At 41.2% G+C, this 20,986-nt stretch overlaps 1 protein-coding gene across 2 annotated transcripts; it reads right to left on the bottom strand.

Annotated features, from left to right (window-relative positions):
• Positions 1-5: 5 nt before the first annotated feature.
• On the bottom strand, positions 6-11,712 carry PACRGL (parkin coregulated like). Of its 2 annotated transcripts, none has more exons than XM_083755060.1 (9): positions 11,455-11,712; positions 9,603-9,678; positions 9,310-9,467; positions 8,165-8,232; positions 7,380-7,470; positions 4,498-4,632; positions 1,870-1,977; positions 1,299-1,379; positions 6-766 (listed from the first exon to the last, which is right to left on the bottom strand). In XM_083755060.1, the coding sequence occupies exons 1-9, from the start codon at positions 11,695-11,697 to the stop codon at positions 710-712; spliced, it is 1,017 nt and encodes a 338-aa protein (XP_083611186.1). In that variant the 5' UTR covers positions 11,698-11,712; the 3' UTR covers positions 6-709. The 2 variants fall into 2 exon arrangements, with proteins under 2 accessions (XP_083611186.1, XP_083611187.1); XM_083755061.1 differs by lacking the exon at positions 11,455-11,712 and adding an exon at positions 11,250-11,361.
• Between the last annotated feature and the right edge of the window lie 9,274 nt (positions 11,713-20,986).

Here is a 20,986-nt window from a genome sequence, read left to right as displayed (position 1 = left end):
AACACTTTTATTAATATATAAGTTTTAATAGTTGAAGCATATTTTAGTTGTCTTTTAATACTTGGAATTTCTATGTTTTCAAAGCAGAACAATTTGCACTAAAAGAGGACTCAGTTCAGTGAAACACATTTTATATATTTTCCTATCCAGAACCTTTTGGGAAAGAAGGCTTTTCCCTAGACAGTATAAAAATAATTTTCTCTATGGACACAGTAGTGAGTTAGTTCTTGGTCAAAATAAATTAATCATAGCACAATCCAGGCAAAGTCAAACACCTTCAAATCCTATTAATTTTAACTTCCCACTGAAGTCTGCATAACTTTTAATAGTGGTTAACTTATGGTTGGATTGTGCCTTCATTTCTAACTCACTGCAGTAGCTAAACATACCTAACTACACCCAAACATGTAAACACAGCAAGTAAGTATTAATGTTACTGTTATGGTTATAGTTTACAAAACTGGATAATCCCTATTATTGACTGTAATAAACCAGACAAATTGATTTGCATTTCCTGGCGGAAGTACTGGAACAAGTACCATTTCTGGTGTTTTCCATAATTTACACGTCTTGAGCATATTCGCTCTTAACATTTGTCCTCATTTTTAAATATTGATCCCCGTTTCCCTAAGACATTCCACAGCAGTTTAGTATGGGGAAGATACGTAATACTAAAAAGTTCCGAGGAGGCTCTTCATCACACCTCTCTTTAGGAGGAAATTGAACAGTAAGTTGGAATTTTAGCTTTTATAACCGTCAAACTTTCCTGTTGATAAAAATGAGAATTTAATAAGGTAGGTACTAGGTCTATGCTGAAATAAACTGTATCTGAAATCAAAACGGGTTCAGAACTACAAACATGTAGAATGCAAATTATGATTATCTTTCCTTCGTCAACTGGTATTTTAGACCAGGGATAGACAATATGCCACCTTCTAGAGGTTCTGGGATACAACAGCTACCATCAGTGGCTGTTGACCATGCTGCTTGGGGCTTATGGGAATTGGAGTCCACAGCACCTAGACAACCATATTGGCTGCCTCTGTTTTTGGCTGCTTTGTTATTATTAATGCAGAACCATCAATACACATGGAATTTTTGTATTGCTGTTTTTGTGTTGCTCTCCAAACTATGGAGAATTGCAAAGTGGAATTGCAACTTGATTGTGCATCATCAGAGTATGACAAGCTGACTGCATGTGATGGATTTAACCTAACACTATGAGATAGCGAAGACAACAGGAGAAACAAATTCTGACCTAGGTATGTCACAGGAGCGGACCAATCAATTGAGCTTACCTTCCCACCATACTGCTCCAGCTTCTGTAAGGCATCTGTAGTTTGCTCTTTGTACTTTTTGCTCATCTGTCTCTTTGAAAGCTGTGGCAAAAGTAAAATACAATAGTGGGTTTATTTGTTGAACGTAGCTGCAACGTCCTCCTTTGTGCCCATTACATGGAGAAGCGTCAACCAGATTGTGAATAATGCATCCTGGTAACAATGACTGATAAGAGGCAGTCTTAATTTCACAGATTCGGAGGGACTGTAGCATCTTTACATGTTCAGGCTTCCACAACTTGTGACTCAAGAAACTGAATGCAAGTCCTAACAGGAGCAGCTTGGTAAACTTTATTTTGCTGCTTGCATGGAATTGGAAAACTGGGACGGGGGCTATCAAGCACCTTCCATGCTGCAAAATATGGCTGAAGGACCATCTTCAATAGGCATGCCACAAGCAGTGTTCAGAAATGTGTAAATGCCAACATGCTATTAATATATTAGCTCATGGAATCTAGGTTATGATGTGCCACAAACTGAAACAAAATGCTTCTCAGGATACAAGAAACCCACTGCCAAATATTGTACTCACACTTGAAAGTAGATGTTTCAGGTGATCATTAAGCGCAGGGCCAACAACAGCACTCAGTTGTATCAAAGCGTTCAATCCCCTTTCAAATACGTCGCCATCTGAATGGGCCTTTAATAAAGGGGAAAACCAATTGACCAGACAAATGATTCACCCACAGCATGCACCAAATTTGATTGTTTTTATGCTCCAACATGGCAAGATTGAAAAATATTTATCTGGTTTTTTACTCTGCAATGTGCAACCCTGTTTTAATGCAACCCATATGTATTCACCAGCTTCAGATAAACACTTTTAAATATTCATCACAACATAATCCTATGTATGATTACTTAGAAGTAAGTCTCGCTGTGTTCAACTGGACTCTCCTCAATACCCTGTTTAGGTTTGCAGCCAAGATCTAAGCATAAAAACTATTTGCTTTGTCTGCAGAAACGCTGACAGTAAAACTGCAGTATTTAAAGTCTTCAAACACTTTGAACAAATCCCATTAGAAGCACTGATAGATAACCCCTTGCAATTAGGCAGTTGCTGTAATATTATTAAACTAATTACTAGAATGTAGATTAAGTGGAGTTAGGCAACATCATCAAGTGCTAATTGTTTTAAAGGGTCTTTTGTCCACAACTAAAGCTGGATTCTGCATCTCAAGAGTACTTGGTAAGGCCAGCTTTTTGACTGATTGTGGGGGGACTTCTAAGCCAATCATGCATAGAAAGTCCCTTCAGTCATTTCTATGCAATGTGGGATTGTCAGGGTGGAGCGGATCGCACTCATGGGGATGTTGGGGGCCGGACGAGCCCACTACACACTTTTGGCCCTTACATGTTCAACATGAGTGTCTAAAGAGGATCGTCTAGGATCACAAGTAATGCTTCCTCAGTTTTGATAACAAATGATCACAAGCTACCATAAACAGGTATTCCAACACAGAGAAGCTTAATTAGCCCTCAGCTAGTTACAAAGAGACTTCCCCAATGCATTTACAGACAAGCTGCACAACCCTCTTTCACCCCACCTACTGGATCAAGTCTACACAGTCCAGGAGGTGGGACAAATTAGGGTTGTGCAGCCTGTTACTCCACAGGTGAGCAACGTAAACAGCAGATGGAAGCGACTATGGTTTACGGTGCTCCCAATGCAGGCAGGAGGAAAGGAACAAAAATATGTGGTGGGATTTTAATACTGCTGTGGCATGAGAATATTTCTGAGTGCACTTGGATTGCACTTTCAAATTCAATCCTCTTTCAAGTCATCATCATCATCATTATTATTATCATTATTATTAGCTTCTGAGCAAGGATCTCTGCATTTTGTTTATGTGCAGCCCTTGGCATCCGCTTCTTTACTTTACTTAAAGTAAACCTGTTGAAATTAATGGTTCTAACATGTTCATGTGTATTAATTTCAATGGGATTACTCTGAGTAAACCTTAGTTGAACACTATTCTATGCTAATAGCAGTTGCAAGCCAGATATAATATAGTATGAGCAGTATAAATTGCTGAAAATCTCTAGAGCAAGATTAAAACCCAGATCAACTGAGCCATCTGTGGGTATCATTTTATCTTCCACACACCTTTTAGTCAATGTTTTGTGCACGCATTCCAAGGATTCTAGCCAATGTCGATTAAACTGAGAGTGGCTAAAAGCATACATGGCTCAACAACCTTGCTTGCAAGGGTTCCTCCATGCCTTGCGAAGACAGGTGAGTCGGAGGCTCCCTTACAACACTGGAATTGCAAAGGGGGAGCAATGTTCCCTGCCCTCCTGCAGCCCCAAACAGAGACAGAAGTGTGCCCCTGTGTCTGCTGGAATTCCAACCACCGGGGCAAGCATGGAGATGAAAGGAGCACACCCACCGCTGTGGCCCTTGCAGGAAGGGACAGCAGAGCCACACTGGGGGTTTTTAACTGCATCTGTCAGGTTTTGAGCTCCAGCCACCCAGCAGGTGCCTTCACTGTACCTCACTAGTTTTGAATTGTACTTTATACATATTGCAAGCTACCATGTGACGATTGCTTTCAAAAAGCAAATTATAAATCTATCTAATCAATCAATCAATATATCTGGGCAGAAGAAATACAGTGGTGCCTCTGGTTGCGCACACGATCCGTTCTGGGGTGCCGTTTGCACCCCGAAAAGTCCGTAACCAGAGTGGCACTTCTGCGCATGTGTGAAGCGTGATAGTGCTTCTGCGCATGCGTGAACCGCGCAGAACGCTTCTGCGCATGTGGCGAAACTCAGAAGTAAACACTTCCGGGTCTGCCGTGTTCTTAACCCGAAAAAACGCAACATGAAGCGTTCACAAGAAGAGGTACAACTGTATTGACTCGGTGCCTCTTCGGAGCTCAGAGCTCCAGCCATCTAAAAGGGGGAGAGGCTGCAAACAGCATGTCGCAGCCCCTTTCTGGCTTTGTGCTGGACACAGAAGGAGTACCCTGGTTTGTCATCAAACCTGTGCTGTGTTTCCAAATGCCACACAAGGCCAGGGACAAAGACGCTGCTCTCTCGGTAGGGAGATGTCCTGGGCTTTGCAAATATTTGGACCACCAAGGCCACCTAAAATTCATTGATCCCTGAAACTTTACAATACGTTGTGTATACGAGTTCACAAATGGGAGAGACATACCAGAGCAGCTTTCAATACTGGAACTAGCCGTGGCAACAACGGAATGGCTTTCTGAGCTGCACCTGCCACCAAGAGCAATTCTTTAAAGCCCTCCTTGGATACGAATGTGTACGGATGCCTTGTTTCTCTTAATCCCTGCCACAGATATAAAAACAACATCATAGTAAGCTCCACCTGCCCACCATCTCTGCTGATAAAAATAGAAATACCTCAAAAAAAAGTATATTATACTCTTTTCATTACGGACATTCAAAACACACTTGTGCCACCTCGTGGCTCCATCGAACATAACGCCGTTAAGCAAATCTTACATACCGAAATTTCTCAACATGTGTACAGTGGTACCTCAAGTTACATATGCTTCAGGTTACATATGCTTCAGGTTACATACACTTCAGGTTACAGACTCCGCTAACCCAGAAATATTACCTCAGGTTAAGAACTTTGCTTCAGGATGAGAACAGAAACTGCGCGGTGGGAGGCCCCATTGGCTAAAGTGGTGCTTCAGGTTAAGAACAGTTTCAGGTTAAGAATGGACCTCCAGAACGAATTAAGTATGTAACCAGAGGTACCACTGTATTTTCTTACTTTCATTTTGTTTATCCATTTATTTCTACATTTATTCAGGAACAGTACACAATCCGAATTATTTCTAGGCCTTCTGCTTGTGCTGTAACAGGTAGAACAGTATCCTGTAGAACTCCAACAAAACAACTCAACCTTAGCTGCCACTAGACAACCATAACTCCTTGACAGAACCCTATTTAGACACTCCTAGACATGGGGAGTTAAGGGCACAACTGACTGCTAGTAGCCCCCTCCACTCCCAAGTCCTGAAAAAGGCTTCTGTCCCACAGTGTATAAGGGTATCTCTGGAGAAATGTCCCCAGTGGCTCAACAGTTCCTGCAGCTGAAGCTCAGGAAGAGGCAGATTCCAGGACTGAATAATCCACTGCAGCCTCAGAAATCATGGCACACCAGATTATTTGTTAGGGATGTTCAGAAGTGTTCTCTCTGTCGTCACATATCAGAGAGATTTGGAAAGCCTTTAAAAATGTAATATTCAATTTGACACGCTGTTGCGGCTCAAAATGTATGTTTGATGTGATTCAATTATTGCTTATAATTACATATCTGCACACTCTTAGCAGATGCAGAAGATAAACGAAACATGCCAATTATGTAATTTGGATGGGTTACTGAACAAAGCAGACACCAAGAGCAAACTCCTATCTTTGGTAATTGACTTCCAGGCTGTTTCTTCTAGGAAGTGAATTCAGTAGCACACTAAAAAAGCCTTTCTTGTCAGACGGAACTGAGGTCAGATGTAGATATTTGAAAGGATATACAGCACTGCACACCCAAATGCAGTCCTGAATGAACCACACTAATCAAGCTAATATATGCAACTCAGAAATAGGGCTGAGCAAAGCTCACAGGAAAAAATTGTGATCACTATGCATATCCAATACTGAGAAGTGAAGATGGAGTATTTCTCTTTTTGGAAGATATGCAAAATGCACCTGTGTAGAAAGCAAAGCCTCTAGCAAACATTTTTTTTTCCTGCTCTTGGCTATACAACTGTGAAGCACAGAACACTATTTTAACTTACTGGAACGGCTAATAGTAAACTAAATTCAGCAACAGCTATACTGAAAAAACTATTTCAAAACAGCAAGTGAGCTGCTTAGAGATTAAAAAAATATTGATAATAATAGTAATTTATTATTTGTACTGGGACGCGGGTGGCGCTGTGGATTAAACCACAGAGCCTACGGCTTGCCGATCAGTGACGGGATGAGCTCCCGTTGCTCGGTCCCTGCTCCTGCCCACCTAGCAGTTTGAAACCACGTCAAAGTACAAGTAGATAAATAGGTGGGAAGGTAAATGGCGTTTCCGTGCACTGCTCTGGTTCACCAGAAGTGGCTTAGTCATGCTGGCCACATCACCCAGAAGCTCTACACCAGCTCCCTCAGCCAGTAAAGCGAAATGAGCGCCACAACCCCAGAGCCTTTCGCAACTGGACCTAATGGTCAGGGGTCCCTTTACCTATTATTTGTACCCTGCCCATCTGACTGGCTTGCCCCAGCCACTCTGGGCAGCTTCCAGTAGTAAAACATTAAACCTTAACAAGTTTCTTAATAAATAAATAAATAATTTATTGAGTGTTTTTATAAATGCTTTTATATAAATAAACAAAACATTTAATATACGGCTCACCAATTATCCATGTGTGACAATGAAGTATTTATACAAAACTGTTAAAACGTATCACCACACAGGGACATGTTTAATTTTTACACATATATATATATATAAAGGATAGGCACATAGGCCAGGGTTTGTGGCCAATGTTAATGCAGGTAGCTTTTTCTACCCTAACCTCCTTTCCCATAGAACAACAGTTTGTGGGCAATCAACAGAGACCATGTAGAGTTTTGATGAGGAAGAGGGACAGGTGACTCAGTGGACCGGAATACTACCAGCTTGCTATATTTCTGGATTATGTATAGCCAAGAGCAGGGTCCTGTAGTCTGGGCAGCCCAGGACCTCCATATAGACTGCCCAGGCCTGTGTGCAAATGAGGTCACTTCAGGGCTAATGCAGCAGTTTGACTTCACCCCGGAGGCACACAGTCTTTGCTTTTCTTCAAAAGATTACTTACACAATATCCCCAACTTTTTAATCTATTAAAGAGGAGAGTTAACAGTCTGGTACTTTGCTTTAATCTACTTCCAACTTCTCATTGCAATTTGAATGAATTCAGCCGGAGTATTTGGTTTATGGTTGACCAGCATATTTAAAAACAACAAATTATCTAAACATGCAACATAAAAGGGTAGTTTCAGCTTGATTCTAAAGAAATGGAGAAAAACGTTCACCTCTGCCAAAGTTATAAGAAGAGGATCAAACTGAAGCGTTTCAGGACGACAATCCCACTGTAATTTGTGTTTTACAGAGCCATGAACTAACCTGAAACAGAAAAGTTAAGAATCAACAATAAGGCATGGTTGTACTGAGCCTACTTCATGCAGAAGATCCTAAAACACTGTTCCAAAACAACTAAGCCTGTGTGAGTTTAGGTATATTTTGTATGATACTTGCAAGCATGGTGCACCACCCATTTGGAACAGACTCTTATTAAAAATGTAAGACTGTCCAAGCAAAAAGAGAGAGATTATTTTAATACAATTATGGATGATATCCAACATTAGTCATACTCAGACAGCATGGCCAAAGGTCAGGGGTCACGAAAGTTGCATCCAAAGAGCCGCAGGTTAACCACTCCTGCAGTAAAGGCTTTTAGCGCCTGTTCACACATGGATATTCATCATTTGATAGCAACAGTATGAAGGGTTGGTGTCCATGTCCAGCAGCCAGATAAAACATCACTGGTAATACATTCACCTCGCATATCATGCTTTTGAATAAAAAATGTTCACATATCCTCCTACCTGTTATGAACTGAGGGACATGCAATACCTTAGTGTCGTTCATATACGATGTCCCATTTGCAATCTTGAGTGACGCACCTGATAATGCCTTCTGAACATTTGTTCTTACAATAAGCAAACCAAAAGCCTTCACAGAATGTTGACCAATGATACAAAGCCTATTGTTTAACTTAGTTCCTTATGTTCATGCACTTGTGACCCCCAAGTCTTACCTGCAAGGAATTCCCCCTTTAGAGTAAATGGCAGCAAAGGCAGAAGGAGCTCTTGATTGACCACCAAACTAGAATAAAAAGATGAAAGTCAGTTAGTCAGCCAAGAGGCAGATAAGTTCAGTTGTATTTATTTTTAAAACCTGGAGATTTACCCAGTCAAAAAATGCTTTTCAAGTCCCGTATTAATTCAAAATTCGTTTAAATGTCCTTAAATGTCTACTGCTAAAAGCAACAGGACTTGGAATGCTTAGCTTTGATTTGATCTCAAAAACAGCATATATACAACAGCTTGAACAGAAGGTGCAAAAATGCAAATTTAAATAATCTGAATGCAGAACAATAAAAATAAAGACTAAATGCAGGCAATGCAATGTGTATCTAATGCCTGGAAAAGCACCCATAATGACAAGCAGAGATGCTTCACTTTTACAAGAATATCATAATTTACTGCATGCATATAAGGAACAGTCATATAAGAGTCACTTCTTTGTTGCTGAGAATGTACTTTATTATTTGAAAAAACAATTTTCAGAACTTTCCAACTAAATTGTAGAACTTAGAAATATAGACATTATGAAGTCTTGCCATTTAGTACTCACTTTTGTCACCTGAGGCAGGTACGGTTTTACTCAAGGCAACCATTCATACGAAATGCCATCATGACCACCAGCAGTACCAAGGCTTTACAAGGCAAAATCCACTAAAACTTGTGACTGCAGATACAGAGAATCCCAAACCAGGGTTCCCAAACTAAGGCTATATTTTGCTGCATATCCTGGAGGTTTAAGAATGGGCACTCAACTGAATTTCCAAACTTAAGTGTCTGCCAGCAAAGTTGCTTCTAAAAATCACTTACAAAAAGCAAGTCAGCCAGGAAGGAATGATCATGGACAGATGGCATTGAATGCTGAGTGACTGTTGTGGGGACGGAATGAAAAATCAAAGGGTGGGAATGGCAAGGAGTATTCTGGAGCAGCAGAGATTTGCTCCCCAAATTTTGATACCCTAAACTCAGTTCAGCAGAGATTGTGCTTATCGCCTTATTCACCCCTTTCCCTCCACATTTTTTTAAATCACCTGCATAATTTGCTGAAGAAATGGGCTAACATCTTTATGTAGCCACCAGAAGTACTGCCTGTACTTACCGGATCAATTGTTTTGGGATTAAGTCTGTCACTGGGCCTGGGCTGCAGCTTAATTACAGGATCTGGGCAAGTCGATGAAGTGGGTACTGGCTTTCTTTTCTGTGTAACAGTTTTCTCAGCCATTTGAGAACCTGAAGACATTCTTTTACCACTACTTCCTGCGGCACCAAAAACAAAAAAGACCCCATAGAAGAAAGCAGGGATGGGATTTACATTCTTAATGAAAAATAATTTGTATTATAAGGCAGGTAAATAAAACGCAGTTCAGCTGTCACTGAATAGTAAAGACATACCACTTGCTCCATTTTTCAAACATGTGCCTTCACATTTCTTGGTTTGCTGCATACCTCCTTGGGTATGCAGAGACACCTGAACAAAGAGAAATTGATACTCGTTGGCATCACTTTGCATTTGTATCCTGGTAGCACAACTTCTTAAGGGACTGTTCAAATAGAAAGGCTATTAAACAGAAGAAAATCTGCATTTTTAAGAGTCCTGTCGATCTATGGACATTTGAAGAAATCCCTGCAGAGTTAACCAAAAGGGGATTATTTTCTGTAAATGGATCTAAGGCAAGTCTTTTATGGTACAAAGTATTTAAAAGCAAACCCGCATTTACATGTGCTCAATATTTGCACAAACCGTGCACACACGCATTGCACCAAACCCGGAAGTGACCCAAAAAGTCACAAAAAAGGGTGGAATGTTGCAGGGCGGAAAAGGATGCATGCTGGCTTTTCCAATGGTGATTCAAATATGCCATGGAATGTAAATGGATGGTTGCCTGTATCAACATTTCTATACCACCCTTCATCCAAGGATCACAGGACAGTTTACAATCTCAAAACTCAAAAGTCCGTAACATAGAAGCACACGAAAGTATTAATCAATATCTAACTTTCGTAGCTACAATCCTAATCATATTTACATGGAATAATGATGTTTACTGCCTCTTGCTAATACTAACTCAGAGTCACGAAATGAAAATGATGGGTAGGAGATTCCGGACAAGCAGTAAGCCTTATTGCCGCAATATGTGTTCCCGCCGGTGGTGTAGTTGAGTTTCCCACATTTGGGGAAATTGCAGACGTCAGAAGCATCCTGAGACCTGCGGGTATAGGGCGGTGAACAAATTTAATTAATCATCATCATTATTGGCCTAGTTATTATGAACTGACCTTTTAAAAGGGTGAAGCAAATTCACAGAAGATACAGCTAACTGCTACTGATGGGGCCCCTGAACATGGAGATTTTCTTTTTTTCACACCAGTGGCTGGAGGCGCACAAAGGTGAGAGGATCTTTATGACTATTAATTAAATTTGTTTACTGCCCTATAGCCGCAGGTCTCGGGGCAGTTCACAAGATAAAATAAAAATATAAAGACACAAAGGGGAAAAAACCAATAAATGCCCCCCACCAATTGGATGTGGGGCATTGGATATGAATCGGCCAAAGGCCAGGTAAAAAGAGGAACGTTTCTACCTGGAGCCTACAGATGTAACACAAAAGGCTCACACCTGGCGTATGGGCTCCCCTGAGCCACCTGGCAGGTAAAATGGCGCTGCAGTAGACAAGGCTACTCATCCAGCAGGGCACCTTCTCAGGGGCGTAACAAACCTTACCGATTCCCAGCGGAGCTCAGTGCCAAGAAAATAAATTAATATTCATAATAATACTTTTATTTTCAATGTACTACCTGTGTACAATGAAATTAAACGAGCCTCCTTCCTCCCACCCCAAACACTCAATTGCATTTACAGGTAGGTAGCCGTGTTGGTCTGCCATAGGTGAAACAAAATAAAATTAAAATAAAAAAGTTATTGCGCTGGAGTCTTGTGTGCCCAGCCCCGTCTTCTTGAGCAGGGAAAGCACTCTGCACATGCTCAGGGAAGCGCTGAGGGGAGGAGAAGGCGCTCTGCGCATGCTTGGGGCACCCCACCTCGCCTTCCCCGCTGAGGAGGTGGGGAGGAGAAGGCGCTCTGCACATGCTCGGGCTGCCCTGGGGAAAGCACTCTGCACATGCTCAGGGAAGCGCTGAGCGGAGGAGAAGGCGCTCTGCGCATGCTCGGGCTGCCCTGCTTCCAGGACCCCGCTAGCCAAACTCCGTCGCCCGTTAACGCGGCGGGGCGGGACGAGCCACCTACCTGCGGGGGAGACTTACGGCCCGGGGACGAAAGCAGAAGGGCGGGCGGGAAGGAAAGAAGGAGCGCGCCTCTCCCTCGCCGGGACGCCGACGCCTCCCTCTCTCGCTCGCTCGCTCGCCGGCTCCTCGGAAAGGCGTGGAAATCCGCGCAGGCCGCAGCTGCCCGTCGCCGTTGCCAAGGCAACGACGGGCGCCCGGAGAGGCCAAACTTCTTCGCGGAGAAGGCGGAGGGCGCTCTGTGCATGCTCGGAATTCTGTCGCACACGCACACACTCTTTGCTTTTTGTGAGAGAACGGCGCATGGGCAGGAGGCGATGACATGGGTGATAACAGCTGTTGTTGTTGTTGCCAACTTGAATAAAATAATAAAATAAAATAAAAATAATAGGGGAGGACAATTGATGATATGACAGGGCGCGCATACGCAATGCTCATAAACGGAGGACTGGCATAGGCAGGATTTATGCTGCGGGGGTGGGGGTGGGGAAACCCACCTGTTACCATTATATATATTTTTACACACACACACACACACACACACACACATATATTTACACACACTGTGAGTGTGTGTGTGTGTGTATATATATATATATATATATATATACACACAAGTACACTAAATTTTCGGCTTTACAATTTAAAATACTCATTTTACATCCTTAAGATATCAATGACTTCCTTTCTTCTCTTTCCATGGTTCATTCTACATATCATAAATCCCTGCATATTTTACAAAACCTATCCCATTCAGTATTCCATTATTACATCCATCAAAACTTATTTACACTGTTGAATCTTATCTTAATGCTGCCAGCGCTTTCAGCTGTATTTCCCATATATCCAATAAACGTTTTCCAATCTTCTTTAAACATATGTTCTCATCCTTCTGTTTCGACTGCCAAAACTTTCAGGGGAGCATTGGCAAGCGTTTGGCACCATTTTTGAGTGAATTGGCAAAAGTCAGATTTTTGCTGAAATTGTGACCCCGGGGCTTAGGGATTTTTTCAAAAAAGTCTTTTTCCGCTGGACGCTTTTTCTGCCAAACATTTGCTAATGCTCCCCTGAAAGTTTTGGCAGTCAAAACAGAAGCCTTATTATCACAGGAGAAGAAATCAGCCCTAAACAACTTAACCAGTGGAAAAAGATTTTTTTGAAAAAATCCCTAAGCCCCGGTGTGACAATTTCAGCAAAAATCTGACTTTTCCCAATTCACTCAAAAATGCTGCCAAACGCTTGCAAATGATCCCCTTTAAGTTTTGGCAGTCAAAACAAAGGCTTTTTATCACAGGACAAGAAATCAGCCCTAAAAAACTTAGATTTTTGCTGAAATTGTGACCCTGGGGCTTAGGGATTTTTTCAAAAAAATATTTTTTCGCCGGTTAAGTTGTTGATGTGAGGATTTCTTGTCCTGTGATAAAAAGCCTTCTGTTTCGACTTTCAAAAATTTCAGGGGAGCATTTGCAAGGGTTTGGCAGCATTTTTTAGTGTATTGGCAAAAGTCAGATTTTTGCTGAAATTGTGACCCCGGGGCTTAGGGATTTTTTCAAAAAAATATTTTTCTGCCGATTAAGTTGTTGAGGGCTGATTTCTTGTCCTGTAATGAAAAGGCTTCTGTTTCGACTTCCAAAACTTTCAGGGGAGCATTTGCAACCGTTCGGCACCATTCTTGAGTGTATTGGCAAAAGTCAGATTTTTGCTGAAATTGTGACCCCGGGGCTTAGGGATTTTTTCAAAAAATCTTTTTCCACCGGTTAAGTTGTTTATGGCTGATTTCTGGTCCTATGATAAAAAACCTTCTTTTTCGACTGCCAAAACTTTCAGGGGAGGATTTGCAAGGGTTTGGCAGCATTTTTGAGTGAATTTGCAAAAGTGAGATTTTTGCTGAAATTCTGACCCCGGGGCTTAGGGATTTTTTCAAAAAAATATTTTTCCACCGGTTAAGTTGATGAGGGCTGATTTCTGGTCCTATGATAAAAAACCTTCTGTTTCGACTTCCAAAAGTTTCAAGGGAGAAATTGCAAGGGTTTGGCAGCATCTTTGAGTGAATTGGCAAAAGTCAGGTTTTTGCTGAAATTGAGACCCCAGATAAGATGTTGAGGGCTGATTTCTTCTCCGGTGATAAAAAGGCTTCTGTTTCGACTTCCAAAACTTTCAGGGGAGCATTTGCGAGGGTTTGACAGCATTTTTGAGTGTATTGGCAAAAGTCAGATTTTTGCTGAAATTGTGACCCCGGGGCTTAGGGATTTTTCAAAAAATCTTTTTCCGCCGGTTAAGTTGTTGAGGGTTGATTTCTAGTCCTATGATAAAAAAACTTTCTGTTTTGACTGTCAAACCTATCCGGGGATCATTTGCAACCGTTCGCGACCATTTTTGAGTGAATTGGCAAAAGTCAGATTTTTGCTGAAATTGTGACCCCGGGGCTTAGGGATTTTTTCAATAAATATTTTTCCACCGGTTAAGTTGTTGAGGGCTGATTTCTGGTCCGATAATAAAAAACACCTTCTGTTTTGACTGTCAAACCTTTCCGGCGATCATTTGCAACCGTTCGGCACCATTTTTGAGTGTATTGACAAAAGTCAGATTTTTGCTGAAATTGTGACCCCGGGGCTTAGGGATTTTTTCAAAAAATCTTTTTCCAACGGTTAAGTTGTTGAGGGCTGATTTCTTGTCCTGTGATAAAAAGGCTTCTGTTTCGACTTCCAAAACTTTCAGCGGAGAAATTGCAAGCGTTTGGCAGCATTGTTGAGTGAATTGGCAAAAGTCAGATTTTTCTGAAATTGTGACCCCAGGGCTTAGGGATTTTTCAAAAAATCTTTTTCCGCCGGTTAAGTTGTTGAGGGCTGATTTCTGGTCCTATGATAAAAAAACCTTCTGTTTTGACTGTCAAACCTATCCGGGGATCTTTTGCAACCGTTCGCCACCATTTTTGAGTGAATTGGCCAAAGTCAGATTTTTGCTAAAATTGTGACCCCGGGGCTTAGGAATTTTTTCAAAAAATCTTTTTCCAACGGTTAAGTTGTTGAGGGCTGATTTCTTGTCCTGTGATAAAAAACCTTCTGTTTCGACTGCCAAAACTTTCAGGGGAGGATTTGCAAGGGTTTGGCAGCATTTTTGAGTGAATTGCCAAAAGTCAGATTTTTACTGAAATTGTGATGCCAGGGCTTACGAAATTTTTCAAAAAATCTTATTCCGCCGGTTAAGTTGTTGAGGGATGATTTCTGGTCCTATGATAAAAAACCTTCGGTTTTGACTGTCAAACCTTTCCGGCGATCATTTGCAACCGTTCGGCACCATTTTTGAGTGAATTGGCAAAAGTCAGATTTTTGCTGAAATTGTGACCCCGGGGCTTAGGGATTTTTCAAAAAATCTTTTTCCGCCGGTTAAGTTGTTGAGGGTTGATTTCTGGTCCTATGATAAAAAAATCTTCTGTTTTGACTGTCAAACCTATCCGGGGATCATTTGCAACCGTTCGCGACCATTTTTGAGTGAATTGGCAAAAGTCAGATTTTTGCTGAAATTGTGACCCCGGGGCTTAGGGATTTTTCAAAAAATATTTTTCCGCCGGTTAAGTTGTTGAGGGCTGATTTCCGGTCCTATGATAAAAAACCTTCTGTTTTGACTGTCAAATCTTTCCGGGGATCATTTACAACCGTTTGGCAGCATTTGTGAGTGAATTGGCAAAAGTCAGATTTTTGCTGAAATTGTGACCCCGGGGCTTAGGGATTTTTTCAAAAAATATTTTTCCGCCTGTTAAGTTGTTGAGGGCTGATTTCTGGTCCTATGATAAAAATCCTTCTGTTTTGACTGCCAAAACTTTCAGGGGAGAAATTGCAAGGGTTTGGCAGCAGTTTTGAGTGAATTGGCCAAAGTCAGATTTTTGCTGAAATTCTGACCCCGGGGCTTAGGGATTTTTTCAAAAAATCTTTTTCCACCGGTTAAGTTTTTTATGGCTGATTTCTTCTCCTGTGATAAAAAGGCTTCTGTTTCGACTTCCAAAAATTTCAGGGGTGCATTTGCAAGGGTTTGGCAGAATTTTTGAGTGAATTGGCAAAAGTCAGATTTTTGCTGAAATTGTGACCCCGGGCCATAGGGATTTTTTCAAAAAAAAATATTCCACCGGTTAAGTTGTTGAGGGCTGATTTCTGGTCCGATGATAAAAAACCTTCTGTTTTGAATGTCAAACCTTTCCGAGGATCATTTGCAACCGTTCGGCACCATTTCTGAGTGTATTGACAAAAGTCAGATTTTTGCTGAAATTGTGACCCCGGGGATTAGGAATTTTTTCAAAAAATCTTTTTCCAACAGTTAAGTTGTTGAGGGCTGATTTCTTGTCCTGTGATAAAAAACCTTCTGTTTCGACTGCCAAAACTTTCAGGGGAGGATTTGCATGGGTTTGGGAGCATTTTTGAGTGAATTGGCAAAAGTCAGATTTTTTCCTGAAATTGTGACCCCGGGGCTTAGGGATTTTTCAAAAAATCTTTTTCCGCCGGTTAAGTTGTTGAGGGCTGATTTCTTCTCCTGTGATAAAAAGGCTTCTGTTTCGACTTCCAAAACTTTCAGGGGAGCATTTGCAAGGGTTTGGCACCATTTTTGAGTGAATTTGCAAAAGTCAGATTTTTGCTGAAATTGTGACCCCGGGGCTTAGGGATTTTTTCAAAAAATCTTTTTCCGCCGGTTAAGTTGTTGAGGGCTGATTTCTGGTCCTATGATAAAAAAACCTTCTGTTTTGACTGTCAAACCTATCCGGGGATCTTTTGCAACCGTTCGCCACCATTTTTGAGTGAATTGGCCAAAGTCAGATTTTTGCTAAAATTGTGACCCCGGGGCTTAGGAATTTTTTCAAAAAATCTTTTTCCAACGGTTAAGTTGTTGAGGGCTGATTTCTTGTCCTGTGATAAAAAACCTTCTGTTTCGACTGCCAAAACTTTCAGGGGAGGATTTGCAAGGGTTTGGCAGCATTTTTGAGTGAATTGCCAAAAGTCAGATTTTTACTGAAATTGTGATGCCAGGGCTTACGAAATTTTTCAAAAAATCTTTTTCCGCCGGTTAAGTTGTTGAGGGATGATTTCTGGTCCTATGATAAAAAACCTTCGGTTTTGACTGTCAAACCTTTCCGGCGATCATTTGCAACCGTTCGGCACCATTTTTGAGTGAATTGGCAAAAGTCAGATTTTTGCTGAAATTGTGACCCCGGGGCTTAGGGATTTTTCAAAAAATCTTTTTCCGCCGGTTAAGTTGTTGAGGGTTGATTTCTGGTCCTATGATAAAAAAATCTTCTGTTTTGACTGTCAAACCTATCCGGGGATCATTTGCAACCGTTCGCGACCATTTTTGAGTGAATTGGCAAAAGTCAGATTTTTGCTGAAATTGTGACCCCGGGGCTTAGGGATTTTTCAAAAAATATTTTTCCGCCGGTTAAGTTGTTGAGGGCTGATTTCCGGTCCTATGATAAAAAACCTTCTGTTTTGACTGTCAAATCTTTCCGGGGATCATTTACAACCGTTTGGCAGCATTTGTGAGTGAATTGGCAAAAGTCAGATTTTTGCTGAAATTGTGACCCCGGGGCTTAGGGATTTTTTCAAAAAATATTTTTCCGCCTGTTAAGTTGTTGAGGGCTGATTTCTGGTCCTATGATAAAAATCCTTCTGTTTTGACTGCCAAAACTTTCAGGGGAGAAATTGCAAGGGTTTGGCAGCAGTTTTGAGTGAATTGGCCAAAGTCAGATTTTTGCTGAAATTCTGACCCCGGGGCTTAGGGATTTTTTCAAAAAATCTTTTTCCACCGGTTAAGTTTTTTATGGCTGATTTCTTCTCCTGTGATAAAAAGGCTTCTGTTTCGACTTCCAAAAATTTCAGGGGTGCATTTGCAAGGGTTTGGCAGAATTTTTGAGTGAATTGGCAAAAGTCAGATTTTTGCTGAAATTGTGACCCCGGGCCATAGGGATTTTTTCAAAAAAAAATATTCCACCGGTTAAGTTGTTGAGGGCTGATTTCTGGTCCGATGATAAAAAACCTTCTGTTTTGAATGTCAAACCTTTCCGAGGATCATTTGCAACCGTTCGGCACCATTTCTGAGTGTATTGACAAAAGTCAGATTTTTGCTGAAATTGTGACCCCGGGGATTAGGAATTTTTTCAAAAAATCTTTTTCCAACAGTTAAGTTGTTGAGGGCTGATTTCTTGTCCTGTGATAAAAAACCTTCTGTTTCGACTGCCAAAACTTTCAGGGGAGGATTTGCATGGGTTTGGGAGCATTTTTGAGTGAATTGGCAAAAGTCAGATTTTTTCCTGAAATTGTGACCCCGGGGCTTAGGGATTTTTCAAAAAATCTTTTTCCGCCGGTTAAGTTGTTGAGGGCTGATTTCTTCTCCTGTGATAAAAAGGCTTCTGTTTCGACTTCCAAAACTTTCAGGGGAGCATTTGCAAGGGTTTGGCACCATTTTTGAGTGAATTTGCAAAAGTCAGATTTTTGCTGAAATTGTGACCCCGGGGCTTAGGGATTTTTTCAAAAAATCTTTTTCCACCGGTTAAGTTGATGAGGGCTGATTTCTGGTCCTATGATAAAAAACCTTCTGTTTCGACTTCCAAAAGATTCAAGGGAGAAATTGCAAGGGTTTGGCAGCATTTTTGAGTGAATTGGCAAAAGTCAGATTTTTGCTGAAATTGTGACCCCGGGGCTTAGGGATTTTTTCAAAAAATCTTTTTCCGCCGGTTAAGTTGTTGAGGGTTGATTTCTGGTCCTATGATAAAAAAAACCTTCTGTTTTGACTGCCAAACCTATCCGGGGATCATTTGCAACCGTTCGCGACCATTTTTGAGTGAATTGGCAAAAGTCAGATTTTTGCTGAAATTGTGACCCCGGGGCTTAGGGATTTTTTCAATAAATATTTTTCCACCGGTTAAGTTGTTGAGGGCTGATTTCTGGTCCGATAATAAAAAACACCTTCTGTTTTGACTGTCAAACCTTTCCGGCGATCATTTGCAACCGTTCGGCACCATTTTTGAGTGTATTGACAAAAGTCAGATTTTTGCTTAAATTGTGACCCCGGGGCTTAGGGATTTTTTCAAAAAATCTTTTTCCAACGGTTAAGTTGTTGAGGGCTGATTTCCGGTCCTATGATAAAAAAACCTTCTGTTTTGACTGTCAAATCTTTCCGGGGATCATTTGCAACCGTTTGGCAGCATTTGTGAGTGAATTGGCAAAAGTCAGATTTTTGCTGAAATTCTGACCCCGGGGCTTAGGGATTTTTTCAAAAAATATTTTTCCGCCGATTAAGTTGTTGAGGGCTGATTTCTGGTCCTATGATAAAAATCCTTCTGTTTTGACTGCCAAAACATTCAGGGGAGAAATTGCAAGGGTTTGGCAGCAGTTTTGAGTGAATTGGCCAAAGTCAGATTTTTGCTGAAATTCTGACCCCGGGGCTTAGGGATTTTTTCAAAAAATCTTTTTCCACCGGTTAAGTTTTTTATGGCTGATTTCTTCTCCTGTGATAAAAAGGCTTCTGTTTCGACTTCCAAAACTTTCAGGGGAGGATTTGCAAGGGTTTGGCAGCATTTTTGAGTGAATTTGCAAAAGTCAGATTTTTGCTGAAATTCTGACCCCGGGGCTTAGGGATTTTTTCAAAAAAATATTTTTCTGCCGGTTAAGTTGTTGATGGCTGATTTCTTCTCCTGTAATAAAAAGGCTCCTGTTTCGACTTCCAAAAATTTCAGGGGTGCATTTGCAAGGGTTTGGCAGAATTTTTGAGTGAATTGGCAAAAGTCAGATTTTTGCTGAAATTGTGACCCCGGGGCTTAGGGATTTTTCAAAAAATCTTTTTCCGCCGGTTAAGTTGTTGAGGGTTGATTTCTGGTCCTATGATAAAAAAACCTTCTGTTTTGACTGTCAAACCTATCCGGGGATCATTTGCAACCGTTCGCGACCATTTTTGAGTGAATTGGCAAAAGTCAGATTTTTGCTGAAATTGTGACCCCGGGGCTTAGGGATTTTTCAAAAAATCTTTTTCCGCCGGTTAAGTTGTTGAGGGCTGATTTCCGGTCCTATGATAAAAAACCTTCTGTTTTGACTGTCAAATCTTTCCGGGGATCATTTGCAACCGTTTTGGCAGCATTTGTGAGTGAATTGGCAAAAGTCAGATTTTTGCTGAAATTGTGACCCCGGGGCTTAGGGATTTTTTCAAAAAATATTTTTCCGCCTGTTAAGTTGTTGAGGGCTGGTTTCTGGTCCTATGATAAAAATCCTTCTGTTTTGACTGCCAAAACTTTCAGGGGAGAAATTGCAAGGGTTTGGCAGCAGTTTTGAGTGAATTGGCCAAAGCCAGATTTTTGCTGAAATTCTGACCCCGGGGCTTAGGGATTTTTTCAAAAAATCTTTTTCCACCGGTTAAGTTTTTTATGGCTGATTTCTTCTCCTGTGATAAAAAGGCTTCTGTTTCGACTTCCAAAACTTTCAGGGGAGGATTTGCAAGGGTTTGGCAGCATTTTTGAGTGAATTTGCAAAAGTCAGATTTTTGCTGAAATTCTGACCCCGGGGCTTAGGGATTTTTTCAAAAAAATATTTTTCTGCCGGTTAAGTTGTTGATGGCTGATTTCTGGTCCTGTGATAAAAAACCTTCTGTTTTGACAGCCAAAACTTTCAGGGGAGAACTTGCAAGGGTTTGGCAGCATTTTTGAGTGAATTGGCCAAAGTCAGATTTTTGCTGAAATTGTGACCCCGGGGCTTAGGGATTTTTCAAAAAATCTTTTTCCGCCGGGTAAGTTGTTGAGGGCTGATTTCTGGTCCTATGATAAAAAACCTTCTGTTTTGACTGTCAAACCTATCCGGGGATCATTTACAACCGTTCGGGACCATTTTTGAGTGAATTGGCCAAAGTCAGATTTTTGCTGAAATTGTGACCCCGGGGCTTAGGGATTTTTTCAAAAAATCTTTTTCCAACGGTTAAGTTCTTGAGGGCTGATTTCTTCTCCTGTGATAAAAAGGCTTCTGTTTCGACTGCCAAAACTTTCAGGGGAGCATTTGCAAGGGTTTGGCAGAATTTTTGAGTGAATTGGCAAAAGTCAGATTTTTGCTGAAATTGTGACCCCGGAGCTTAGGGATTTTTTCAAAAAAATCTTTTTCCACCGGTTAAGTTGTTGAGGGCTGATTTCTGGTCCTGTGATAAAAAGGTTTTTGTTTCGACTTCCAAAACTTTCAGGGGAGCATTTGCAAGGGTTCGGCAGCATTTTTGAGTGAATTGGCAAAAGTCAGATTTTTGCTAAAATTGTGACCCCGTGTAAGATGTTGAGGGCTGATTTCTTTCCGGTGATAAAAAGGCTTCTGTTTCGACTTCCAAAACTTTCAGGGGAGCATTTGCAAGCGTTTGGCAGCATTTTTGAGTGAATTGGCAAAAGTCAGATTTTTGTTGAAATTGTGACCCCGGAGCTTAGGTATTTTTTCAAAAAAATCTTTTTCCACCGGTTAAGTTGTTGAGGGCTGATTTCCGGTCCTATGATAAAAAAACCTTCTGTTTTGACTGTCAAACCTATCCGGGGA

The sequence above is a fragment of the Podarcis gaigeae genome (assembly GCF_964106915.1).
Source record: "Podarcis gaigeae genome assembly, chromosome: 9".
Taxonomy (NCBI): Eukaryota; Metazoa; Chordata; class Lepidosauria; order Squamata; family Lacertidae; genus Podarcis; species Podarcis gaigeae.
This window is presented reverse-complemented; position numbering and strand designations above follow the sequence as displayed.

Coding starts and splice junctions, on each gene's coding strand:
- PACRGL (XM_083755060.1), bottom strand. CDS start 11,697: ATGCACAGAGCGCCCTCCGCCTTCTCCGCGAAGAAGTTTGGCCTCTCC. Junction 9,679..11,454: donor GCCGTAAGTCTCCCCCGCAG/GTAGGTGGCTCG, acceptor CTCTTTGTTCAG/GTGTCTCTGCATACCCAAGG. Junction 4,633..7,379: donor TTCTTATAACTTTGGCAGAG/GTGAACGTTTTT, acceptor TATCTGTGGCAG/GGATTAAGAGAAACAAGGCA.